At 39.7% G+C, this 27,659-nt stretch overlaps 1 protein-coding gene across 4 annotated transcripts in view; it reads right to left on the bottom strand.

Moving 5' to 3' along the window:
• Positions 1-27,659, bottom strand: part of Pxd (Peroxidase) — a 1,822,298-nt gene that overhangs the window by 1,764,368 nt on the left and 30,271 nt on the right. The window contains exon 1 of one of the 4 annotated variants that reach the window (XM_067760234.1): positions 16,360-17,665. The exons of 1 other annotated variant lie outside the window; for it this stretch is intronic. In XM_067760234.1, the coding sequence (XP_067616335.1) occupies positions 16,360-16,365 (6 nt within the window). In that variant the 5' untranslated portion in view covers positions 16,366-17,665. Of the gene's footprint in view, positions 1-16,359; positions 17,666-27,659 lie in introns of those variants that run through there. 2 more of the 4 variants (XM_067760233.1, XM_067760231.1) reach the window with 2 other exon arrangements.

The following is a 27,659-nucleotide window of genomic DNA, read 5'->3' as shown; positions in this document are numbered from 1 at the left end:
TCCGCCCTCCTTCAATGCTTTTATTAGCACACTTTTATTAGCTTTACCTGTATGTTTCTATGTAACTCTTCATTCGCTCCAACGCGCCTGCTGCCTCATTAACATGGTTTTATAATTAGCTTCACCTTATTTGTAATCCCGTTAGGGTCATATCGAGACCCTTCCAGGATCATTTCTGGATGGTTTTCGGGATCGGTCCGGAATCCCGCCGGGGTCATTTCGGGACTTTTTCGGGACTTTTTCGGGACTATTTCGGGATAATTATGGGACCCTGCCGTTATGATGTCATTTCGGGACTATTTCGGGACCCCTCCAGTATAATTTCTGGATGATTTTCGGGATCCCGCTAGGGTAATTTCGGGAATTTTTTCGGGATGATTTCGTGACCCTTCCGGCATCATTTCTGGATGATTTTCGCGATCCGTCGGGGATCCAGTCAGAGTCATTTCGGGACTTTTTCGGAATAATTTCTGGATAGTTTCGGGATAGTTTTCGGGATTCGTCCGGGATCTCGTCGGGGTTATTTTTTGACTTTTTCAGACTATTCCGGGATCATTTTTAGATGCTATTCAGGATACCGTCAGGGTCATCTCGGGACTATTTCGGTATCATTTTGGGACCCTTCCGGGAACATCTCTGCGAAGTTTTCGGGATCCGTACGGTATCCCGTAAGGGCTATTTCGGGAGTTTTTCGGGACTATTTCGGAATCATTTTGGGACTCCTCCGGGATAATTTCTGGATGATTTTCGGGATCTGTCCGGGACCCCAGCAGAGTTTTTGCGGGACTTTTTCCGGACTATTTCGGGATCATTTGCGAATCCTTCACAGATCAATTCTGAATGGTTTTCGGGATCCGTCCGGGATCCCTTCAGTGTCATTTTGGGACTTTTTCGGGACTATGTCGGAATAATTTTGGGACCATTTCGGTATAATTTCTGAATGATTTTCGGTATTCGACCGGGATCCCGTCGGATTTATTTCGGGACCATTCCGGGATCATTTGGGAATCCCTCCAGAGTCATTTGTGGATGGTTTTCGGGATTCCGTCAGGATCATTTCGGGACTTTTTTGGGACTATTTCGTAATCATTTGGAGACCCTTCCGGCATTATTTCGGGATGGGTTTCGGGATCCGTACGGAATGCCGTCAACATACTTTCGGAACTTTTTCAGGGCTCAAACGGGTTCCGTCAAAAACATTTCGGGACTTTTTTGGGAGTATCTCGGGATCATTTGAGTATACTTCAGGGATAATTTCTGGATGGTTTTCGGGATCTGTCCGGGATCCGGGCGGAGTTTTTTCGGGACTTTCCCCGGAATATTGCGGGATCATTTGCGGACCCTTCAGGTCTAAATTCTGGATGGTTTTCGGGATCACCCGGGATCCCGTCGGAGTCATTTCGGGACTTTTTCGCGGCTAATACGGGATCATTTGGGGACCCTTTCGCCATCATTTCTGGATAGTTTTCGGGATTCGTCCGGGATCACGTCGGGGTCATTTGGGGTATCTTCCGGCATCATTTTTAGAACGTTTTCGGAATCCGTCCAGGATACCGTCGGAGTCGTTTCGGGACTTTTTCGCGACTAATACGGGATAATTTGGGGATCCCGTCGGGGTAATTTCTGGACTTTTTCGGGACTATTTCGGGATCATTTGGGGTATTTCCGGCATCATTTCTATATGGCTTTCGGGATCCGTCCGGGATCCCGTAGAGGTAATTTCGTGACTATTTCGGGTTCATTTGGAATTCCTTCCGGCATAATTTCTGGATGGTTTTCGGGATCTGTCCGCGATCCCGTGGGGGTCATTTCGGACTTTTTAGGGGCTAATACGGGATCATTTGGCGACCCTTCCGGCATCATTTCTTGATGGTTTGCCGGATCCATCAGGGTAATTTCGGGACAATTTTGGGATAATTTGGGGACCCTTCTGAGATAATTTCTGGATCCGCCCGGGATGCTGTAGGAGTCACTTCATTTTGGAACTCTTCGGGGATCATTTCTGTATAGTTTTCGGTATCCGTCCGAGATCCCGAGGGGTAATTTCGGAACTATTTCAAGATCATTCTGTCAACTCTGGTTGGTTGTCGGTATCCGTCCGAGATCCCGTCACGGTTATTTCGGTGCTTTTTCGGGACTATTTCGGGATCATTTTGGGACCCTTTCGACATCATTTCCGTCAGGGTAATTTCGGGACTATTTCGGGGTCATTCGGGAACCCTTCAGGCATCATTTCTTGATGGTCTTCGGGATACCGCCTAGGTCATTTCGTGACTATTTCTGTATTATTTCGGGATCATTTGAGGACCCTTCCGGCATCATTTCTGAATGTTTTACGGGATTCGTCCGGGATCCCATCGGGGCAATTTCGGGACTTTTTCTCTACTATTTCGGGGTCATATGTGGATACTTCAGAGATCGACTCTGGATGGTTTCGGGAGCCGCCCGGAATCCCGTCGGGGTCATTTCGGGATTTTTTGGGACAATTTCGGAATCATTTTGGACCCTTCCGGGATTAATTTCTGGATCCGAGCGTGATCCCCTCGGGGTCATTTGGGGACTATTTCTGGATCATTTTGGGACCCTTCCAGAATAATTTCTGAATGGTTTTCGGTTCCGTCCGGGATCCTGTCATTGGAACTTTTTCGGGACTATTTCAGGGTCATTTGGGTACCTTTCAGGGATTATTTCTGTGTGGTTCTCTGGATCAGTCTAGAATCGTGTCGTTGTCATTTCCGGACTTTTTTGGGACTATTCCGGGACCTTTTGGAGACCCTCCCGGGAGCATTTCTGGAAGGTTTTCGGGATCCTTCTCCGACACCGCAAGGGTCATTTCGTGGCTTTTTCTAGATAACTTCGGGATCATTTGGGAACCCTATCAGGTTATCATCCATTTAGTTCTTTTTTTTACTCTATTACAAAAATAAAATACATTAGAGAGAAAAAATTTTTTAAAGAGATAACTTCATAAGCAGGCTAATGTAAACAGCCCATATATTATCATTTTCTCCTTGCAGACGGGGCCGCAGGTAAAGGCTAGTAATATTATAAATGCGAAAGTTTGGATGTTTGGATGTCCACACGTTTGTTTTTGTGACTCAATCACGCAAGAACGGCCATAGGTCCCCGGAAAGTCCCGCCCCCTAGGAACAGTTATAATTTAATTATTGTATTTTTTCGTATTTTTGGCTGAATCACGCCAGAACGGCTACACCGATTTTGATGAAATTTAGGACACAGATAGACAATAATCTACAGGCAAAATTTTTTTCGAAAATGGAAATGGGGGAGAGGAGTCCCACGACAATTACTTTTTAATAATTTTTACATATTATAGCTTTACGTTTACTGACTTTCACCAATATTAAAAACTCAATAGGTCAAATACAAAGTGAGCAGTGACATCCCTCCGTCTCCTCACCCCCTCTTCCGCTCTCCTCCTCTGGTGCAAAATCTATAAATTGTAATAAATCAATACATATAAATTTTCTTTTGGTATCTCGCTCATACAGATCGAGATCTAAACAATTTTGGAATAATGATCGGTGGAGCTCTCCGTCTCCTCCCACCATCCTCCCTCCTTCAATTGTTTTTATTAGCACGTTTTTATTAGCTTTACCTGTATGTTTGTTTGTTACTCTTCATTCGCTTCAACGCGCCTGCTGCCTTATTAACATACTTTTATAATTACATTCACCCACCTTTTTGCAATCCTGCCAGGGTCATATCGGGACCCTTTCGGGATCATTTCTGGATAGTTTTCGGAATCTCGTCGGGGTCATTTCGCAACTTTTTCGGGACTACTTCCGGATCATTTCTGTATAGTTTTCAGGATCCGTCCGGGATTCAGTCGGGGTTATTTTGGGACTTTTTCGGGACTATTTCGGTATCATTTTTGGCCCTTCCGGGATCATTTCTGGGTAGTTTTCGGAATCCGTCCGGCATCCCGTCGGGGCAATTTGGGGACTTTTTCTGGAATATGTAGGGGTCATTTCGGGAATTTACGTCATAATTTCTGGATGGTTTTCGGGATCTGTACGGCATCCCGTTGGAATTATTTCAAGACCTTTTCGGGATCATTTAGAGTTCCTTCCGGGATAATTTCTCAATGATTTTCGGGATACGATCGGGACCCCTTCGGAGTTGTTTCTGGAGTTTTTCGAGACTATTCCGGGATCACTTGCTGTCTTATTAACATGCTTTTATAATTAGCTTCACCCAGCTTATTTGTAATCCCGTCAGGGTCATATCGAGACTCTTCTGGGATCATTTCTGAATGGTTTTCGGGATCCTGTCGGGTTCATTTCGTGATCATTTTGGGACTCTTCCGGGATAATTTCTGTATAGTTTTCGGGATCCGTCCGGGATCTCGTCGGGGTTATTTTGGGACTATTCCGGGATCGTATGGGGATCCTTCCGGTATCATTTATGGATGGTTTTCCGGATCCGCCCGGCATCCCGTCGGGGTCATATCGGTACTTTTTCGGGACTATTTCGGGATCATTTTGGGACCCTTCCGGGATCATTTGTGGGTAGTTTTTGGGATCCGTCCGCCAATCCGTCGGGACAATTTCGGGACTCTTTCTGGACGATGTCAGGGTGATCTCGGGACTTTTACGAAATCATTTCTGTATGGTTTTCGGGATCCGTCCGGTATTCCGTCGGAATTATTTCGGGACCTTTTCGGGATCATTTTGGTACCCTTCCGGCATCATTTCTGGATGATTTTCGCGATCCGTCCGGGATCCCGTCTGGTCCATTTCCAGACTTTTTCGCGATAATTTCTGGATAGTTTTCGGGATCCATCTGGGATCTCAATATGAACCAAATCGGACCACAAATACGATTGTCATCGAGTTCTGAACTATACTCCAAGTTTCAAGCTTGTAGCTTATCGGGAAGTTACTTAAATTTCAATTGCAAAATTCGTGCCAGCCAGCCAACCAGCCAGCCTGTTAAGTCAAGCTAAATAAAACCGTTTAAAAATGTGGTGGCTTTGTGTATCCAATAACTAGGAATATGAAAACTAGGTTCTAAGTTCTTTATTTCAACGATCCGAATATCACAAAGTGTTACAAATTACTGACTTAACTTTTTTGTGCAGAGATTGCCTAAGACTTTTATAGCTACCGAAAAACCTGTTCCTGAAAAACTTCTGTTAGGTGATTGTGTATTCCTTTTATGCTTTGTCCTTAAATTTGTTTATCATAATTGTGCATGCTGGATCACCTGATTTATGTATTAGAACGGTGCTACCGCAATATATGCTAGATCACCTGATTTATGTATTAACGAAAATATTGTGGGGCATTCCACAAAAAATTTTCAAAGCATTCCGAATGCCCTCACATATAAATAAAATCCATATGGAAGTTTTTGATTTTCATACACTCGGAGAAAAACGCCGTTCTAAAATCCAGCACACCGGACTCAATTCAAGCTTTTCATGTTCCTACTTTTTTGTTCTTGAAAAACGAATGACCTGTTCCTAAAACAACAACCTTTTTCTTGAACTGACAACCCTGTTCTTGAAAAGAGAACGGCTGGTCATAAAATATGAACGAATGTTCTATTAATGAGAACGATGTTATTAAATTAGGTAAGTACAATGTTCTTAAATTAAGTTCAAGAAAAAAGAAACGGTATAATTCGTGTGCACTAAAATGTTAAATACAACATTTGGCACAGCCTATCAAGCAGTTGTAGTGGCCCAGCGGCTATGATATTGCGGTGCGATCGTATGGCGCGAGTTCGATCACCGTCAAACTCTGAAGTTTTTTAACCCCAGTGAGATAACGTACGTCTGTGAGACGTACGTCGTTTTAATTTTGCTCTCAGTCTCCCACAATCCTAAAGAGAGAACATTATCATTTTCAGATTTCTCAGCTACCATTACCAGCTTGTCAGTGGGGGTGTTTTTCAGTAGTAATTTTTTTGTTTGTTGAAATATATACGATTATTTTTTACAAATACGCCTAAGAGACGTATCGTTATATTTTGCGTGACTACAAATTTTGTATGTAATTTTTGCCTAAAATGGTAATTTTATCTAATATTTTTCCAAGTATAGTTCAAAACAGTTAATTCATTCAATTGAAGTACAAAAAAATGTATTTTATTTTAATTTTTTTACTATAAACTGAGGTCCTTCGAAAAGAACTGATTTTTGTAAGGACAAGTCCAAGGCAAGTCAAACTTAATTTTTAATATAATAAAAAAACAATATTTTTCTTTAAAAAACATTTTTAACGAGTGAATATATATCAAATGAATGACTAAAAAAAAAACACAAAAAAATGAAAATATAGCGTTATCTTTCCAGGGTTAAAACAATTTTTTTATATATTCTATTTTTTTTTACTCTTATTTTTCGTTCAGTTCCATTGACATATGCACAGGTAATTCTCAAACTTGTTATGAAATGTTTTAAATATATATTCAGATCGCATAATTAAATAAGAGAAATTTCCCGATAAGAGAAATATATGAAAAAATGCATATTATGCGTTTTTTCAAACCTTTGGATTTTAATAATAGTTTTTTTGTTATTAATATTTTTTATTAATGATAAGAAAATAATTTATTTATATTTATTATGTAGGGAAAAGCAAGAGGAGCACGTCGGAAATTGGAAGAGAAGCTCGGCCTTAGATCTCTTCGGAGGTTATCGCGCCTTACATTTATTTATTTATAATAAAAAATAAATAAATAAATGGGTAAGAATTAAAAAATTACCTTCCTCCAACCAATGATCAAGCAGAAACCGTTCTTGAACTGAGGCCGACCACAAATCGTTCTCGAAGCGTGAGAACGAAAAATCTTAAATCAAGCACAAGTAGTGCTTGAAATGAGCACAGAAGGTTCACACATCAATACCAATCTGGTTGTGAAATACGAACGGTGTGCTTGGAAAAACTGTTCTTAAAACAAGCCCATCGGTCACGAGTTAAAAAGAAACGTACTTAACAGACTTTTGTCAACGAATATTCTTAATTTTGAACTTGTTTCGTTCGTTTCAGAAGATTTTTTCTCTGATTGTATGTAAGCATAAGCAAAGGCACTTTCATATGATGAACGAGCACTTCGCTATAAAAAACAAATTTAAATTAACAAATTGACAACTAAAAATTATTCAAAAAGCCATTTTTGAGTTAATACTCGAGCACATGATGTAATAACGACATGGTGGTCTATGTAGTGACAGCTCATTTTGAAAACTCCCATACAATACGAATGATGAGAGAAAGGGAAAGAATAGAAGATTCTGCTTTGTGAAATAGTATTAAATAAGTTACATTTTGTATCAAAGCCCAAGTACGTTGTTCACACTTTTCATGAAAATAATTCTTATATTAAAGGCCTTCAGGCTCTCCTAATATACTTCGGGTTCTGCTATTAAAAGTTTCTGCCGTTGGAAGTTTGCATAAAACATGCAGGGCCGCCACTTAAATATAGATTACTATCCTTTCTTCAAGGCCTCTGTGAACCTAATGTTCGTGAATTCTGTTGTAGTATGGCAAACCTGAGATATAAAATGAATTACAAGAAGAATAAACAGTCAAGGTATGTGGCAACTTAATGAAGACCAAACTCCTCCACTAATGCTTGCGGCTATTCTACACAGTAGTTATTACTATACAAACGTAAACATAAACATAAGATGACGCAGTGAGGGAAGGTGGTTCGATGCCGTTGCGCTGACGATGGAAATACCAGTGGCCTGCTATAGTTTGCAATACGCCTGGCGAGAGGTAGGGCTGATCATTTTACTTGAGTAATGAGATACCCGGGTACCCATGTGGGGGGATCCAAATACCCGGGCAACCGAGCATATCCCAAAATCTGTAAGCAATGTAAATAAATAAATAAAGGCGCGCTAACCTCCGAATGGATTTAAGGTCAAGCTTCTCTTCCTATTTGCGTCGTGTTCCTTTTAATTTTACCTAGAAATTGGCGGGACGGGTCCTACTTGTTTTATACCGACTTCGAATAGCATCTGTAAGGCATATGAGTTTTCACTGAGAGCTTTTATGGCAGAAATACACTTGGAGTGCTTGCCAAACACTGCCTAGGGGTGACCCTGCTTAGAAGAATGTTCTTCTCATTGAAAGCTTGTTTCTAAAATTTTGATGTTGCTTTGCCCGAGGAGTGAGCCGAGGATTTTCGGTGTAGATGGCGGAGCATACTACCATCACACCACGACGGCCGGTATGTAGGTAACTGCATGTATTTGTATATGAATGGGAGCATGAGTTATTTCTGTTGTAGTATGGCAAACCTGGGATATTTCGCTTAGTTTGTGTTCCGAAAGGCAAAATGAATTACAAGAAGAATAAACAGTCAAGGTATGTGGCAACTTAATGAATACCAAACTCCTCCACTAATGCTTGCGGTTATTCTACATAGTAGTTATTACTATACAAACATAAACATAAGATGACGCAGTGAGGGAAGGTGGTTCGATGCCGTTGCGCTGATGATGGAAATACCAGTGGCCTGCTATAATTTGCAATACGCCTGGCGGGAGGTAGGGCTGATCATTTTACTTGTGTAATGAGATACCCGGGTACCCATGTGGGGGGAATCCAAATACCCGGGCAACCGAGCATGTCCCAAAATCTGTAAACAATATAAATAATAAAAGGCGCGCTAACCTCCGAATGGATTTAAGGTCAAGCTTCTCTTCCTATTTGCGTCGTGTTCCTTTTAATTTTACCTACAAATTGGCGGGACGGGTCCTACTTCTTTTATACCGACTTCGAATAGCATCTGTAAGGCATATGAGTTTCCACTGAGAGCTTTTATGGCAGAAATACACTCGGAGTGCTTGCCAAACACTGCCTACGGGTGACCCCGCTTAGAAGAATGTTCTTCTCATTGAAAGCTTGTTTCTATAATTTTTATGTTGCTTTGCCCGAGGAGTGAGCCGAGGATTTTCGGTGTGGATGGCGGAGCATACTACCATCACACCACGGCGGCCGGTATGTATTAACTGCATGTATTTGTATATGAATAGGAGCATGAGTTATTTCAGAGGAGAAGAAAGGTCAGATAATACCTGGCTATCGAATTACCGGGTTAACCGGGTATTGACAAAATTACTGAGGCAAACGGCTCCAATAAGAACATGGCAGTTTGCCATGTCGGGCATTGAAACGTCGATACTGCTACATCATATGAGGTACGTCTCACAGCCCCATCCAAGATTACCCAGTAAGCACCGCAGATAAAATGCGATAACCTGCGTCATAAACTGTTTTCAAGTTTTTCTGATGGACCGCTTTACAATGAGTATTTTAACACTATTGCTTGCTGACCGAGATGTGCACTGGAATTGGCACCTGCCACATAAAACCACATATACATGAAAACAAAACAGCCACGAAGAGATATGAAAGAAATATGGTCAGTTGTAGAAAAGCTTGACTCTTTTGTAGTAGTTCTTTAATGTAACATTAATCTACGAGCTACAGACGAATAATATTATATTGTACTAGCGCTTGTAATGAACTTTCGAGCGCTAATAAAAGTGGGGTTTAGCGACGTAAACGCCAGGGTTAACAAAAGTGTGCCTGTGTGACACCTGAAACATTGGCAACAGGCGGAAGAAATGCTTTCGGAATACGCCTCAGAACGGCAAAGAGCAGGAAAAAAGCACCTGGAAAGGAAAAGCAAATGACCCGATTAAAAAATATCATTTAAATATGTATTATATTGATTATTTTAAACAAAATACCTTTATTTTGGAACGAAAATATCAAAAAATGTCTATAATTTTAACTATCTTATTAAGCTGGCTCGAGGTCTGTGTTTTAAAATAAAACACCGTTGATGATTTTTTCTTTTTTTCAACCAATATATTTCGACTGCTCTGCGGCAATCGTCATCAGGGTTACAAAACTAATAAAACAAAAATAATAGTAAATAAACAATTAACAAATTATCACAAAAAATTTATCATTTTACATTTGCACATACGTTTCTTAGCACGTCTGCCCTGTGCGACGTGGAGTATGGTACTGTCTTCCTCTAAGCAAATGTTTGTATATATGCGCGGAATTGTCCACGTCGCTCTTAAAGTTGAGTCGTGTGTTAGTCGGTACGTTGATAATGTGTAACATTTCAAGAGTGAATCGTTTACTGTAGTGTTGTTCTTGTTGCAGTATTTTGGTCTCGTCAAAGTTAGGTATGTGCCCACTAGCTGCACAGTGTGCCATAAGTGCTGTTTTCTGGTTATTTTGTTGATGGCATTGTTTTAGATCGGATTTATGTTGTGATAGTCTTGTTTTTAGTTTGGATTTAGTTGTACCGACATAAATACTATTGCAAGCTTCCTCAACCTTGCCTTTACAGGGAATTTTATACACAACGTTGCTTTTGTCCATATTTGGTATGGTTGACTTCGTTTTATTGAAAAATTGTTTTAAAGTATTGGACGGCTTATGTGCTATTTTTGTGTTATCCTTGTTGTAACAATCAGATTTAACCAAACGTTCTGATAATTGAGGTACATAGGCCAGCGACTTAAAATTTAATGGTTTTCCGGGTTTTTGTGTGTTATTTGGCAATTTAGCTTTTTTGATTAACTTTCTTATTGTGTGTTTTGGAAAATCATTATTTCTTAACAATGTGACTATTTCTTTCTTTATTTCCTTGTGGTACACTTCGTCTGAGGTAAGTAGCATTTTCCGTATACAGCCCAATGCTGTATTTACAATCATGGATTTGGGATGCTTAGAATTAAAATTTATAATTCGTCCTGAAGCTATTTCTTTTTTATACCACTTAAGTTTTAGTCGATTGCCTCGTCTGTTTATTTCAGAGTCTAAATAAGCTAATTTTCCGTTTTCAGGGCAGACGTGCTAAGAAACGTATGTGCAAATGTAAAATGATAAATTTTTTGTGATAATTTGTTAATTGTTTATTTACTATTATTTTTGTTTTATTAGTTTTGTAACCCTGATGACGATTGCCGCAGAGCAGTCGAAATATATTGGTTGAAAAAAAGAAAAAATCATCAACGGTGTTTTATTTTAAAACACAGACCTCGAGCCAGCTTAATAAGATAGTTATTTGAAGAATAAGGTCGCCAACAAATACAATTTAGTCTATAATTTTGTTAGATAAACAAAATGATTTTATGAAAATTGTCACGAATTCGAATTGTATAAAAGTCAACACAAAATAGATTTGGAGAAAGAAGTGACGTCGTTGCATAGTTGTTCGGAAAAATTGATTTGTGTAGTTTTTAGGACACTTTTTCTTCTGAATAAAAAAGTAGTTTGCAAAGAGGCAAATTGCGTTTCAAAGTGGGAGTTCAAGATGGCGGATTAGAAAGAGAAGCTGCCAACGTCAGTCACCTTGTACTTGCATCATGACTCGAGCAGTTGCTGAAACTTATAGAGGGGATCAATGAGATCAATTGAATTGAAAATATATTTTTGAAAAATTGTACTTATATATATTTTCATGTATGCATTCATTTCTCGAAATGCCATTAACCTTCTTGCAGTATAAAATCATTTATATCACTCTAAAATTATAAAGAAAAAAACCTTTTCATGATAGATATGAATTTGTGTCACGACGCTACCCGACTACACTAATTCACTTGCTTTCTATGTTCATTGTGCCGCACATTCTTTGAATCTTGCTATATCTTTCACTAGCAACGTACCAGCCATTAGAGATTGCCTCGCTACCTTCGAAAATGTCTACAATTTCTTGCATACACCTAAAACAAAAAACGATTTGAAAATACGATTGAATAATCTGACAAAACTCCACGAACAAAATTTTCAAAAAGATTTAACCTGACTTGATGGGTTTCGAAATATGAGGTCATCAACGATTTTTATGAGTTATTTCCGTTCGTTAACAAAACCCTTAATGAAATGAGAACCTCGGAAAAAGACGCCAAAATTTTAAAAAACGCCATGGATTTTGAATTTTTAATATGTTTACATATTATAAATGTAATTTTTCCACTTTTGTTGCCTTTGGGTCGCGAATTTCAAAAGGTTAATTTAGATTTGTATCAAGCCATGGATCTCGCCAAAAAGATTGGCGCGAGGAAGTAAAAAGTATTCATGCAAAAAAAACGCTTTTCTGAAATTTAAGAAGCTTCGAAAAAAAATTGCTGAAACTCTTGAAATTGAGTTTAAACACAAAAGAATAGCGCGTAGACAAAATCGGGTATCACCTGAAATCGAAAAGTAGCTGATAAATTCATCAAGACAGTCGGGTTTTATCAGGAATTTCTCACTGCGGGGCCACCTGCTGTTTTTGCCGAATTAAAAGTGTAGAAAAGATATCTTTCTTCAGCTATAAATTCGTTTTATTTGAATATTTTTTTTAAATATGAAATTTGGTTAAATTTGAAAGCATTTCCAACTGAGTATAGTTATATCTGCGCTGGTTTCGTACACTCAGAGAAAAACGCCGTTCTAAACTCCAGCGCCACCGGACTCAATTCAAGATTTTCGTGTTCTTACTTATTTGTTCTTGACACAAGACCGACCTTTTCTCAAAACAACAACATTGTTCTTGAACTTACAACCATTTTCTTGAAAATAGAACGGCTGGTCTTAAAATATGAACAAATGTTCTATTAATGAGAACAATAGGGGGACTCATGAAAGCATATAAACTTATAAGGTGTAAAATTATATACATTTACACACGCGGTTATATGAACGCACCTAGTAATACTCTTGATAAACTTGATTGTTTATCAGCTGTATTATTGCCAAACAAATTTTTTTTAGATTGTTATACAAATTAAAAAATGCCAAGATTAAGTGAAAAATCAAAACTAAAACGCCTTTACTTGCTAATGTTGGAGATTTCTGATGAAAATGCCTGCTGTAATGTCTGCAAGGTTGCATTCCTTTGAGTTTACCACGTTTACACAATGAAATGTGCGCGTAAATTTATACAAATTGTGTAAATGATTTTTCATACAAAATTGGACAGCTCGTTTACGCACTAGATAAATTTATACGTTTACACACTTTATAAGGCATTTATATGGTTACATGAGTCCCCCTAATGTTCTTAAATTAAGAACAATGGTCTTAAATTAAGTTCAAGTAAAAATAAACGGTAAAATTCGTGTGTACTACAATGTTAAAAACAACATTTGGCGCAAGATATCAAGCAGTCGTAGTGGCCCAGCGGTTACGATGTTGTGGTTGCGATCGCGTGGCGCGAGTTCGATCACCGTCAAACTATACAACTTTTAAAGCAATTTTTTAACTTTTGTTTTTCGTTCCATTATTTTTCCATTCACTAATGTACAGATAATTCTCAAACTTGTTATGAAATGTTTTAATTATATATACAGATTACATTTTCAAATAAGAATAATTTCTCAATAAAAGAAACATATGAAAAAATGCATCACAGGGCCTTTCACAACCCAGGCGTAGTCGACCGTCACTTACCCCCAGAGTGACGACGTCTCCCCCGTTGCACTTCAGAATTCTGCAGTTAAATTGTAATGGAGAATGGAGATAGTCAATTTCATGAAGCGGCATCCACATTGCTGCGTTTGAAGAGACTAAACTCACAGCAAGATCTGCTCTGCAGACTTGTTCTGGGTATAATGTCCACAGAAAAGACAGCGATAGCGGAAATAGAGGTGGCCTCTTGTTTATCATACACCACTCTGTGCAATATCATTTATTTGATCCCGACTATCACCGCAGGGACAGAGTCTTAGAACGTCAAGGCTTATCTGTCCGGCAGCCGATGCAAACCTAGAAATCAACAACATCTACATCCCTCCTGCCACTTGCTGCCCCAGTGGATACCGCCTTAATATCAGCGCCTTACACACTGGCAATAATCGCATTATCTTAGGCGATTTCAATGCCCATCACGATCTATGGAATTCAAACTTGCAGGCAGACAGTAGGTGTGAGATGTTCGCGGATCAAATAGAAGAAACGACGTTCTGCACAATAAACGGAGACGCCCCCACACGTGTGGTAGGAAGCTGTCACAGTTCGCCGGATATATCAATCGTGAACGCAGGGCTCTTAAACTGCGTCAACTGGCAGCCGACTGTAACTTTGGCATCCGACCACCTGCCTATACTTATTTCGCTCGAGCGTACCGCCGACTTCATCGGCTCAGAAAAACACACTTTCATAAATTTAAAAAAAGGAAAGTGGGATGAATACAAATGCTTTACAGACAATCGCTTTGCTGCCCTCCCTATCCCGACTGATTCCCGCCAAAGGGAGCGTGCTTTCCGCAAGGTCATTGAATCCGCCTCGGTTCGCTTCATTCCCGCGGGTAGAATTCCCAAAATTCGGCTTCACTTTCCGGCGAAGGCCGCAAATTTAGCGAGAGAACGTGACCTTATAAGATAGCTCGATCTCGGCGACCCCCAAATAAGGGATATAAACCGACGCATCAGACTGCTTGTTGATGAACACAAGCGGGCAAAATGGGAGCATCACCTAAGAGGTTGTAACCTCCTGCCGGTGTAGGTAAGCTTTGGTCCACCGTAAAGTTCCTATCGAGTCCGTCTAAACACAATGACAAAATTTGCATCGCCTTTGGACATAAAGTGCTGTCGGATGCGAAAAAATGCGCGAGCGATTTCTGCCGACAATATATAATGCATTCTATGGTCGACAAAGACAGACAGGGGGGCCAACAGACACGCACATAAACAAAAATTCAGCGTGTCTCCAATTACCATCACCGCCAAAGAGGTTGAGGATGCCATCGGTCATGCTAAACCATTCAAAGCAGTTGGAACAGATAGATGGCATAGCCATGCCGATGCTTAAAAGCCTAGGGAAAGAGGGTTTCAAATATTAAGCACATGTCTTCAACCTGTCACTTTTCACCTTCGTCATTCCCGAAAAATGGAAAATGGCTAAGGTGGTCCCGCTACTAAACCTGGGAAACCAGCTAACATAGCAGGCAATATCGCCCGATATCTCTCCTATGGCCAGTAGCCAAGACGCTTGAAGCCGTTTTGCTCCCCTACTTCAAAGCAAATTTGTAGCTAGCCTGTCATCAGCATGGCTTCAGAAAACTCCATAGCACCACCACCGTGTTAAATGCCATTAGCACCCAGATAAATTGCTGTTTAATTCAAAACCCCCACCATAGAACAGTACTCGTTGCTCTCGACCTATCAAAAGCTTTTGATACGGTCAACCATGGCACGTTAATGCAAGACCTGGAAGGGTCTGCCCTTCCACATGTCTTAAAAGGTGGACCGCAAATTATCTGGGTGGTTGTAACGGCTCTCTCCTAAATGGCTGCTAAATAAGAGGGATTAAATTGTAGGTGCATGCTTTCAAAGCGGGTCTGCATACCTAGCGTTGCTTCAGCGTGGCTCAGGGAAAATGGGCGTGGGCTTGCCTTGTAGCATGCAGCGAAAGCCATACAAAAATATAAATGTATGCAGGGTTGAAAAGATATCCAGCGAAAGAAAAAAAAACAAACACAGGGAACCAAAACTTACGCAGCGACATGGATATACTTACTGGATGTGGTTCCTAACAAAAAAAGAATTTCGGAAGCCAACTCCAACAACATTTCGATGAGGGAAGCAGAAGGTGTAGATGCTCCCTCGGTCGTAACCCCCTACCTGTTAATGGTTCGCATTTCGTTCCATTAACCCAAGTCAAATTTCCTCTAACTTACCATAGCCAATCTCTACATTTCGTCGTCAATTAAAAAATTACTCAAAAGGCATATTTCTGAGTTTACTATAGAGACAATATTTAATTCATTATCATCAGAATCTATACATTTCTGATTTTACTTATACTGACAATCTTTAATTCATTACCATCAAAATCTATACATTTCTGATTTTACTTATACGAAAATTTAAGTTCATGATTTACATATTTCTGAATCTGACTGGAACAACAATTTTAACTTAGACATTTACCTACTTCAGATTTCACTATATAGATAATTTGAATTTATTATAATTTAAATTTTACATAGCCTATTCTCCTCTTTTCGTACGTCTAAGCTTAACCTGTTTGTTTCGTTAAAGTTTCTACTATCATAAGTTTTAATTCAAACAAGATTTCATGAAATGAGCCTACAGTAAGTTCCTTGTACATTTATAAAGGGTTTTAGAAATTTTATCCCGAACACACAAATTTAAAATAAAACTAAAGGCGAATTACAGATTTCACTATCCAACCTCGTACCCTCATAATAAAAGGTATCTAAGAAGGTGCACATATGTATGTACGTACATGCGTAATGCTCCCGCGCAAAAATTTACCAACGATTAGGCATGTATATACATACACACATATGTGTTAGCAAAACTATATGATCAATTATATGAAATTCTAACGTTTCACTTACCATCATACAAGCAGCATCGGCGAAGGGCCCAACGACGATGATGATGTTGATGTTATACGTCGAACATGTTTCATCGGTAGGTTTAATGATAACTTAGAAGTTCGAGAGTGACGCATGTATAAACCAATTTGTTAAGCAGATTCGGGATTCGCACAAATAAGAAAAAAACCGCTGAGATTCATATTTCATTCTAAAATTTAGCGGTCTAACGCCTTGAAATATAAAATGTAAAATCGACATTTTTTTTTCTTCACAACTAATAAACGTACTGTATGCACAAAAACGGTTTTTACTTTTTCTTTTTTTCCTACTATTTCAAGTACAAGCGCAAATCTCTAATTGTATAGTAGAAACTTTTTCTTTTTTTCTTTTGGCAGTCACTGCTAAGAAGTATTAATACACAACCCTATACGAACTAAACAATTCCACATATTTATTTCTTTAATTTTTACGAAAAGAAGCATTAATTGGGTAAGACAAAAAAAAATCTATAAGCACGCCTTCTGCTCCGGCTGGGACATCCAGGTTGGTCATTCTCCGTGATTGAATCTTGGTCTATATGACGACCGAATTACGGGATCATCCCTGTGCTTCCCTTTTTAATGGTGGCACATTTTTCTTCTTTGAGCTGAGTAATACGGTTTGAACAACATTATATAGTTCCAATTAGTGAAATTGAAAGAATGCACTTTTTGGTCTTTTCTCAATTATATGTCATTACCACGATAAATAAAAATAAAAATTAGCACATATATCACTTTGAGCGGGGAGCAATCTCGAACACATGTGGTATCAGAAACTTAATTTGATTTTTCATCTCGCCCGACTTGAACATATCACCGTATCACTTGCATTGGACTCATCGTCCACCAGCTCACTTGCATACTGAAGCTTTAAAGACAATCCCCGTTTTCCCAAATATTCTCCTTTTATAACCTCTGCGGTCGTCTTTTTTTTTCTACGCATTCTTAGTTAAATGAAAAACGGTACAGTCATCCGATTTAGCGGTCTCGACTCATTGTTATTCTTAAAACTATAAGCAGGTATTATGCACCCATGTATGTGTGTATGTACATTTGTATTATGTGGTTATAGAAAAAAAGAAAACTGCAATATTTACCAAAGCAATCAAGGATGTCCTTGTCTTCGGCTGGGTTATGTAATTTATTCCCTTCACGAAAGCACCAAAACCCTTAGTTGGCATTAGAAAAATATCATATTGGTCCGATCTTTTTGGGTTCCATAAAATTATCGCTACATTATAAAAGTGGTTTGAACATAACATTTTATCCAAACTACGTGCTTCGTAGGATTTATTTAGGCTTTCCAACAGATATGCATCACTTACTCATCATTATGATTCTGTCTGTATACTTATGGGTTAGGTCGTCTACATCATTACCTACTATATCAGGCAAATCTTTCAATAAAGTTATAATTAATTTTTTGTATTCGTGTACGGTATAGAGAAGGTTGACGAGCGTCGGATATGTATCAGCTATGTCATCAATGCTGTGATCGTGCGCTCTTTGATCTACATTGGCTATACCAGTTACCATTATACATATAAATGATAACTAGTTTGGTATCCGCATACCCAGTGTGATTCACTTGGCGCATATACCCCTCACATGGTCGGCAGGCATCGGTGCAATTTAGAAACGAAACATCAAAACCAAGAAGAATCGAACAAGGGGTGCCAGAGGGTGGTGTCCTATCCCACTTTTGTTTAACTTCTACATATCAAACCTACCTTCGCCACCAGAAGGAGTTACTATCGTTTCCTACGCCGATGACTGCACAATAATGGCCACAGGCCCGGGCCCACAGATCGTTGAGCTTTTCAACAGAATAAACGGCTACTTCCCTGATCTTTCCAGTTTTTTCGCATCGCGAAACCTGGTATTATCACCTACTAAATCCTCTGCGACTTTATTTACAACATGGACGTCCCAAATGTCGACCATTTTGAACACCCACTTCGATGACACTACGCTGCCGACTGTCCGCAACCCAAAATTTTGGGTGTGACGTTTGATCAGGATATACATATTGGTGAGAATGCAGCCTTAATTGTACGAAAATCCAGAGCCGTAACAAATCCTGAAATCTCTTGCTGGCAGTACTTTAGGAAAAGACAAAGAAACACTCATTACCACTTACAAAGCAATTGGAGAGCCGATTGCATGCTACGCGTCCCCTATATGGTCGCCAAGCCTAAAAACTACACACTGAAAGAAGCTACAGGCCTGCCAAAATACTGCTCTCCTGAACCGCCACGGGCTGTCTTCCTATGTCCCCAGAACACCATCTACATAATGAGGCGAGAAAAATCCCCATCAGGGAGAGAAATGAGATGCTAACCAAACAGTTCCTGTTGAATACCCAGAAACCTGGGCATCCCAACAGACATCTGATTGATGAGCCAACACTGCCCAGGGGCTTAAGGAGTCATCTCCGATAGCATTATGAGGAAATACGGCACCTGAGAACTCAGCCGTAAGAAGAAAACAACACAAGCAGGTCCTTAGGAACTCCACCAACAGCCATCGGACCTTTATGCCGTGAATCCAGTACTCAAAGAACAGTACCCAAATCTTTCGGAAGAGGAACGCACACTCCCCAGGGAAACGCGAGTCACTCTAGCTCAACTTCGATCTGGATACTGTAACAGGTTAAACTCTTACCTGTCCAGAATCAACCCCGACATACAAAATGTATGCCCCGCTTGCATTGTGTCCCCACATGACACCAACCATATCTTTAATTTTAATGTGGAACCAACGCCTCTAACACCCCTCACATTATGGTCCGCCCCTGTTGAAACAGCAAGTTTCCTTGGACTCCCGTTAGAGGATATTGATGACAATTTGTAATCGGTCGCACCTATTGGATGGGGCGAAGCACTGCTACAACAACAACACAACAGGGTTTTAAAAGGGAGTGGCCCTTAGTTGTATATGTAAAGGCGTTTCCGAGATATCGATCAAAATGAACCTGGGTGACCCAGAACATCATCTGTCGCGTACCGCTAATTTATGTATATATATAATACCACGAACAGTATGCATGCCATGATTCCAAGGGATTTTGATTTCGCCCTGCAGAACTTTTTTATTTTCCTGTACTTAATATGATAGGTGTCACACCCATTTTACAAAGTTTTTTCTAAAGTTATATTTTGCGTCAAAAAACCATTCCAATCACCATGTTTCATCCCTTTTTTCGAATTTGGCATAGAATTATGGAATTTTCGATATCGAAAAAGTGGGCGTGGTCATAGCCTGATTTCGCCCATTTTTAATACCAAGATAAAGTGAATTCAAATAAGTACGTGAACTAAGTTTAGTAGAGATATATCAATTTTTGCTGAAGTTATCGTGTCAACGGCCGAGCGGAAGGATAGACGGCCGACTGTGTATAAAAATGGGAGTGGCTTCATCCGATTTCGCCCATTTTCACAGAAAACAGTTAACGTCATAGAAGCTATGCCCTTACAAAATTTCACATGGATTGGTTAATTTTTGTTCGACTTATGGCATTGTAAGTATTCTAGACAAATTAAATGAAAAAGGGCGGAGCGACGCCCATTTTGAAAATTTCTTTTATTTTTGTATTTTGTTGCACCATATCATTACTGGAGTTGAATGTTGACATAATTTACTTATATACTGTAAAGATATTACATTTTTTGTTAAAATTTTACTTTCTTGTATTCCGGCCTTTTAGTTAATATATTCAAGGTATGTTTAAGCTCTAGGCCAATATATACATATGTTTATTAAAATACAGCAAATATGTTTAAACAATGTATATATATTTGTCGAATGGTTTGTCTTGCCAATATTTCGACTTCAATCTGAAGTCATCTTCAGGACTGAAAAAACGAAAAACATTTATTGAGACATAGGTACATACATACATAATTATACAATTATCGCAAGTACCAACTTACACTTATGACTGCACCTGGTTGACTAACTTTATATTTTATTAAAATATTGTTAAAATATAAAATATAAAGTTAGTCGATCAGGTGCAGTCATAAGTGTAAGTTGGCACTTGCGAAAATTGTATAATTATGTATGTATGTACCTATGTCTCAATAAATTTTTTTTGTTTTTTCAGTCCTGAAGATGACTTCAGATTGAAGTCGAAATATTGGCAAGACAAACCATTCGACAAATATATATACATTTTTTAAACACATTTGCTGTATTTTAATAAACATATGTATATATTGGCCTAGAACTCAAACATACCTTGAATACACCTACCACAAAAACTACCATTCGCTTTCACCACAATACACACATTTGAGTTCTCCGACGGCACACCACGCTACAAAAACTACACACATTTGCTTTCCGACGGCACCAAACGTCTACAACAACACCACATTTTTGTTTCCATCGGCGGCGCAACGCCGACCACATCAACAATACGTATATGAATTACTGACAACCGCAACTTCCACCTGTGACACAGACGGCGGTAACAACAACAAACACTTTTATTGGCGGACACATATTTTGTACCGGCGATATATCGTCACAGCAACAACAACCACAACAACACCATCTCCGTCCACGGACCAGCTCAACATAATCTATCTTCATCAGATCGGTCAGCCACCATAGGCCAACAACAACAACACACCACAACGGCAGCAGCAGAAATAATCGTCAAACCTTAATTTCAATAAATTTCTATTGTTTCCAGCAAATTGGTCTGTTTTTTTTTTGTATTTTTTGCATTATATCTTTTTTTACAAGTATGTTTACTCACATAGGTATTTTCTTTTTTTTTTTATTTACAATTTTTGGTAGGAAAAGGGTTGGGGGAAAAACAAGGGCTTGTGGTTATTAGCTTAAAAATCTGGCTAAGTTATTTTTGCTACCTAATATTTCACTTTGTTTTTTTTTTTGGAATTTTTCTTTAATTATACATTTCACTCTGCTCTTTTTAAAGTTTCTTTGATTAATTTTTCATTTGCAATTTTCTCTATTTTTGACATTCATTTGGATTCTTTTAGTTTTGATTCTTTGTATTCGTTTTTGCGGTTATTTACTATATTCAGAGTACACTGATCTTTATCGGTGTGCTCTGCCTATAGTTCCACTTCCGCACATACTTTTGTTTGTTCCATTTCGGTTAGACCGCCACTAACTCGAAATTATGGAATTTTGAATAGTTAATATTTTATTTTTTGGTTTGTACAAATTGCACTTACATGTATTTGCCAGAACGCTTCCGGCAAACTTACCCTTATCCTTCCGGCACTTAACATTAGGGGTTTGCTTATAAGTACCAACATAAAATTGTTAAATTTTTTTGCATATCTGTTTGTTTTTTACGAGTTTTTTTTACCCACGTTTTTTTCATATTGCCATCACGACTATAAATTTATTACTATCTATACGCTCATACGCAGTAAGATTTCTGGATTAAGGACTGGAAAATTCAACAACTTGGTGCATGGGGAGGCAAATAGGCCTAGATCCTGTGTGCTTATTAAAAAAGAGATTAAAGCTTTTATTTGCTCTAATTTCAGCAATGCTGACGTAACCACGGTCTGCTTCGAGCGAGGAAGTAATGAAATGTGGGTGGTCTCAGCGTACATGCCCCACGGGGACGTAGAGGGACCACCACCTGCGATACTGGGTGAAATCACAGCTGAAGCAAGGCGGAGAGGTGTTGACGTGATCATCGGTGCCGATGCTAATGCCCATCATAGCATTTGGGGAAGCTCGGATACCAACACTAGAGGTGAGTCTTTATTTACTTTTATTGTAGATGAGGGACTTTGTATATGTAATAGGGGGAATGACCCGACTTTTATTACTGCGGTAAGGGAGGAGGTCCTGGACCTCACCCTGGTTAGTAGAGAACTGGAAGGTCGGATATCTGGATGGAGGGTTCTCAACGAGCACTCCTTCTCGGATCACCGATATATTCAGTTCTCAGTGAACGAAGAACGTCCCGTAAAATATCTTTTAGGAACCCTAAAAGTACTAACTGGGACTTGTATTGTAGGAAGCTGGGAGAGCTACTGCCTGCGGTGCCTATCATTAGTTCGGGCCTGTCCGAATCTGAGATAGACGTTCTGGTGGAAAACTTCACCTCGGCAAGCAATAGCGCCTTTCAGCTGTCCTGCTCATTGAAAACTTACAGGGGGAAGGGAAAGCCGCCCTGGTGGTCGGATTCTCTTGACGACCTAAGAGCGTCCAGTCGGAGGATCTTCAACAGAGCCAGAAGGAGTAAATTACCCTCGGACTGGGAGCTCTATAAGGTGAGTCGGGGATTTATAAATATGAAATAATGATAGCCAAGCGAGATGCATGGCGAAGCTTCTGCGAAAACGTAGAAGGCTGCAATGAATCCGCGAGGTTTAGCAAAATACTCTCTAGGAACCCCGCTCCTCTGGGGTATCTGAGAGATGATGGTGGGGACTGGTCGATGAGTAGCGAGGAGTCCCTAAGGCTTTTACTGGACAATCATTTTCCCGATGTCCCAGTTGCGCAGGGATCTAAGCCTGCATGGTCGGCGATCGTTGGCCATGCAGAAGTGCCTGCCATTCCAATACGGGAAAGTCAAATAACCTGGGCTATAGGGTCTTTCAAGCCCTATAAGTCTCCGGGCCCGGATGGAAGCATTCCTGCGCAGCTTCAAAGGTCTTTGGGGATTTCCTGCCGCTGGTTGGCCATCATATATACTAACTGCCTCAGGCTTAACTATATCCCGAAGTCTTGGCACACGGTTAGGGTTATTTTCATTCCGAAGGCCGGCAGAAGCTCTCATGTATCACCTAAGGATTTCAGGCCAATCAGTCTCTCGTCGTTTCTTCTTAAGACGTTTGAGCGGTTGATTGACCTGTACCTACGTGAAAGGATACCCCGGGGGTTACTGTCGGCTTCACAGCATGCGTACTGCAAGGGCAGATCGACGGAAACGGCTCTCCATTCGATTGTAAAGCAAATAGAAGGGTCCCTAGAACACAAAGAGTATGCTCTGGGTGCCTTTCTAGACATCGAGGGAGCTTTTAACAATGTCTTACCGGGGGCAATCGAAAGATCTCTGGTGGGTTTAGGAGTCGAAATGGCTCTGGTTGAATTTATTAGCAAACTTCTATGCGGCAGAATTGTCGCAGCGGAGGGGGGAGGGGCCATAATTAAGAGGAAGGTGTGCAGGGGCACGCCACAGGGGGTGTCCTATCTCCTCTCCTCTGGGTTGTGGTAGTCAACGAGCTTCTTGTGGAGCTGAAAGCCAATGGTTGTCGGGTGGTTGCCTATGCAGATGACCTCGCTATCCTAGTCAGAGGCAAATTTCTGGGCACCCTGCGCGATGTTCTGCAGGGCTACCTGCATACTGTGGCTAGGTGGGATGAATCATGTGGGTTGGCGATCAACCCGGGAAAAACGGAATTGGTCCTTTTCACAATGAGATATAAGATGCCCGATTTCAGAACTCCCTCGATTGGAGGGGTACCGTTGGTACTTTCTGATAGGGTTAAATATTTGGGGATTGTTTTGGACAAGAAACTGTCCTGGAGACCCAATGTGGAAGATCGGGCCAGGAAGGCCGCCATTGCCTTGCACTGCTGCAGAGGAGCTATCGGAAAGAGATGGGGACTCTCGCCAAGAATAGTATACTGGCTTTATGAGATGGTGGTCAAACCGATTCTGCTATATGGGGTGCTGGTCTGGTGGAAAGCACTGGACACGGCGAGCACCTCCAAAATGTTAGTGTCAGTGCAACGGACGGCGCTGATCGGTATCAGTGGCGCTCTCAGAACAACACCTACCTTGGCACTGAACGTCATGCTGAACATATACCCAGTGCGATCGAGGGTGGTCTGGGAGTGCCTGACCTCGCTTGCGATTGCATCGAATTATTTTACAATTAAGATTATCTGGGTCCCGGGCCATAGTGATATCCCGGGTAAATGTCAAACGGATCCCTTAGCCCACATCGGTACAACTGAACCGGATGAAGATGGTTGTAGGGATTTCGGGATCCCGCTGGCCACCTGTGGATTGCTCCTCCATAGCTGGACCTCGAATCAGCGCAGCAAACGTTGGGCGGATACCACGTCTTGCAGGGTAGCAAGATCTTTCTGGCCAAAAGTGGATGGCAGGAGGTCTGCTGAAATAATTGGGTTCACTAAGGCTCACCTATCAATGGTCATTGGGGTTTTGACAGGGCACTGTCCCATGGGTATCCATGCGGTACGCCTCAATATACTGGAAACTCCATCCTGCTGCAGCTGTATGGAGGATGATGAGGTGGAATCACCAAATCACTTTATGCTTGATTGTCCAGCTTTTGCCAGAACTAGGCGAAAGTACTTCGGTCGCGACTCACTTGGATCTCCCGAGGATATATCCAAAGTTGAGATCGGTATCATTCGGAGCTTTATCGTTGCTACCCAACGATTCTCTAAGTAGCTAGATCTAAGTCACCGGTATTTTTGGTGTATGTGGTATCACAACGGACCTTCGTGTTGTCCAAGTGAGCTATCTTTATCAGGGCAGCTACCACCTACCTATCCTATACGCTCATTAGCCAAGATCGTAAGCGATCGATCTTGATCGGTGTTTGAGCGTGGTCATATGTAAATATGTATGTTTGAGTATTTTTATTTCAGCTACTCAACTGCAGCGGCGCCGTTGGATACGAATAGTGACTTGGTGAGTGTTTTGACAGAAATATAAAAATTTATCAAAATACACCTGTTTAGTTGAATGCACAGATTCCTGCTCTTGCAAAAATAGAACAGGAATTAGCAAATAAGAAAAATAAAAACAGATTGCAACGAACATATGTACATACATAAAAGCGTCACAAACATACATTTGCACTTACATACATACCTTTTGTTTTCATATACACATAACTTCTTTTACTTTGATGACCTACTTTTGCTTTGTGCAAAATTGATTTATATTTACTTGAGCGGTTGCGGTAGGTCAGGGATTAGGGTTCTTGAATTTTTTTGTTCGCCCTCTTATTTTATTTGGTTTGAATTTTATATCTGTAGATTTTAAGATAGTAGTCAGTAAGATAACGTATTAGGGCGGTTCATAAACCTTTTTTTTCTAATAGTATAAGGAACTTCACCTCTCGTTTTCCTTTTTTTTTACTTTTTTTGTTTGCCTTTACAAACCGTTTGAATTGAATTGAATCCAAATTAATTGAAATCGTATGTTAACATTTTATTTTGCTTTTTCTTAAAAGTTAATTTTAAGCGGGTTTTTAATTTTACAATTATCATTTGTTTTCAGTCAATGAATTAGATAGCTCTAGGGGGTAGACTTAAGCAAAATTAAATTGTTAATAAAATTATAAAATGTATGGATGAAAACATACATTTTTGATCATGCAGGGCTAAATTCCTATGTTTGGTGTTGGTGCTGCGCTTGTGCGTGGCAAGGTAAGGTGAAAGTGAGTGTTTAGGGAAAATGACTGAGTGACAGAGGACAGACTAGTGTCAGGATTGGCGGCACTGTAAGGTAAAAAGGAGTCAGCACAGTGCCTACGGTGCGGTGCAAGTTGCACTGCAGAGGGAGGGTAGACTCCACCTGACAGGACAGGCCTCACCTTTTTCTCCCCTTATGCTTTCCCCCTTCTAACTATACGTATATTTACATCTTTTTCAGCTTCTCCTTCCTTTCCTATACATATGCAGGTATGAAACCTTTTTGTTCCTGTGGCTGCGGGGGAGGTCGGTGGTGCAATACCTGCCCAAGACGACGAGCTAGCCTGGGCCCGGAAGCATACTTGCTTGCCGCCGCTCCTCACCACCCACACAGTCAGCCACGTAATAAAATGTAGGAAAAATCGGATTTTTACCAATAGCTCAAGATGGAGGTGTTTGGAAAACTTCTTTCCCGGTTCGTGCTCTCCTCAACGACTCCTATAAGACAAATATCAAACCTTCCAAGGTATTTGTACTTTTGCCTTCACTCTGTGTTATATATATTTAAAACATTCCTACCTTTTAATTCATAAGAAAATGTCTTCAGTTCAAATACGAGCCAAAGTGAAAAATTACACCACAAATTGCCTTTAAAATTTTACAAACTATATATATTTTAAATCAAAGTCTTAAATTTCGTAAATTGGAATTGATGCACACTACTTAGCATATTGGGCTACAACTCCATAAACAATCGTACATTTAGCTCTACAAAGATAGATTCTTAAAATAAAAATTAGCACAGAAATATTTACGAGTTAAGTTTTTACACTATGTACAGCATTGCCACAAACGACCACAAATTCAATGATGTAGCGGCCGCCGTGTTTTGTCACCATCTGTATTTAGGGTGAAGCTCTCCTTGGTGGAATTGTTTAAACCATGAGGAAATAAAGAATTATGTTAGGCTTTGAACTTATTTGTCGTGTTTTATTGTGCGCATATATGTTTGCTCTTAAACGTTGTATGGAAAGATAAATGCGGATCCTGCCAGAATTTAATTCCCTTAGAAAAAAAATATCATAGGAAAATAATTTTACATTTAATCCCTTTAAAACAGAAATGTCGGAAAGGAAAATAATTTCAATATAGACATTATAGAGTAAAAAATATTGATAAAAACAACAATTTTACATTAATACCACATATTATAGGAAATAACGATAGGACCATTAAACTTAAGGAAATAATAATTTATAAGAAAAGGCTTAAACCACGGTAAAACCTCTAGTAATAACCAAAATAATTTAACAAAAAACAAAAAAACAACAATCTCACTATAAGCATTCCACTTTACTCATAATTATCACTAAGCACAAAAAAAAAAAGAAACAAATGTCAACTCAATATGTACACATGCAAAGAAAAAAAAACAGCATGAGACGTTCAAATATAAAGAATGAAAAACGAAAGTCAGCATAATGGATACAAATGTAAACAAATAAAAACAAAAAACGTATAAACAAACAATCTCCTTGTCAAAAATGACTACACAACAATTGAATGCGAAAGACAATTTCAATTTTGTATACCTAAGCAAGTTAAACGGGTCACTAAACGTAAAATAATACAGAACGGCACACTTAAAATTTAATTACGTCAAGCCCACTTGAGTGTCAATAAGAATAGTCACACATAATTGGTGCACAAGTTATGTATGACCATTCTCCAAAGGCGGGTGGTGTAATGTGCCCTTAGAATTAGTTCTGCTTTCACTATATTCAAGTGTTCGTTACATATTTATACACATGCAGACCTCACACGTCAAGAACTATTAATATCATATTGCTAAGAATGCACTTATTCATTGACTGCACATATT

This window comes from Eurosta solidaginis, chromosome 1 (assembly GCF_040869045.1).
Source record: "Eurosta solidaginis isolate ZX-2024a chromosome 1, ASM4086904v1, whole genome shotgun sequence".
Taxonomy (NCBI): domain Eukaryota; kingdom Metazoa; phylum Arthropoda; class Insecta; order Diptera; family Tephritidae; genus Eurosta; species Eurosta solidaginis.
Note: the sequence above shows the minus strand (reverse complement) of the source record. Positions and strands in the feature narration are given on the sequence as shown.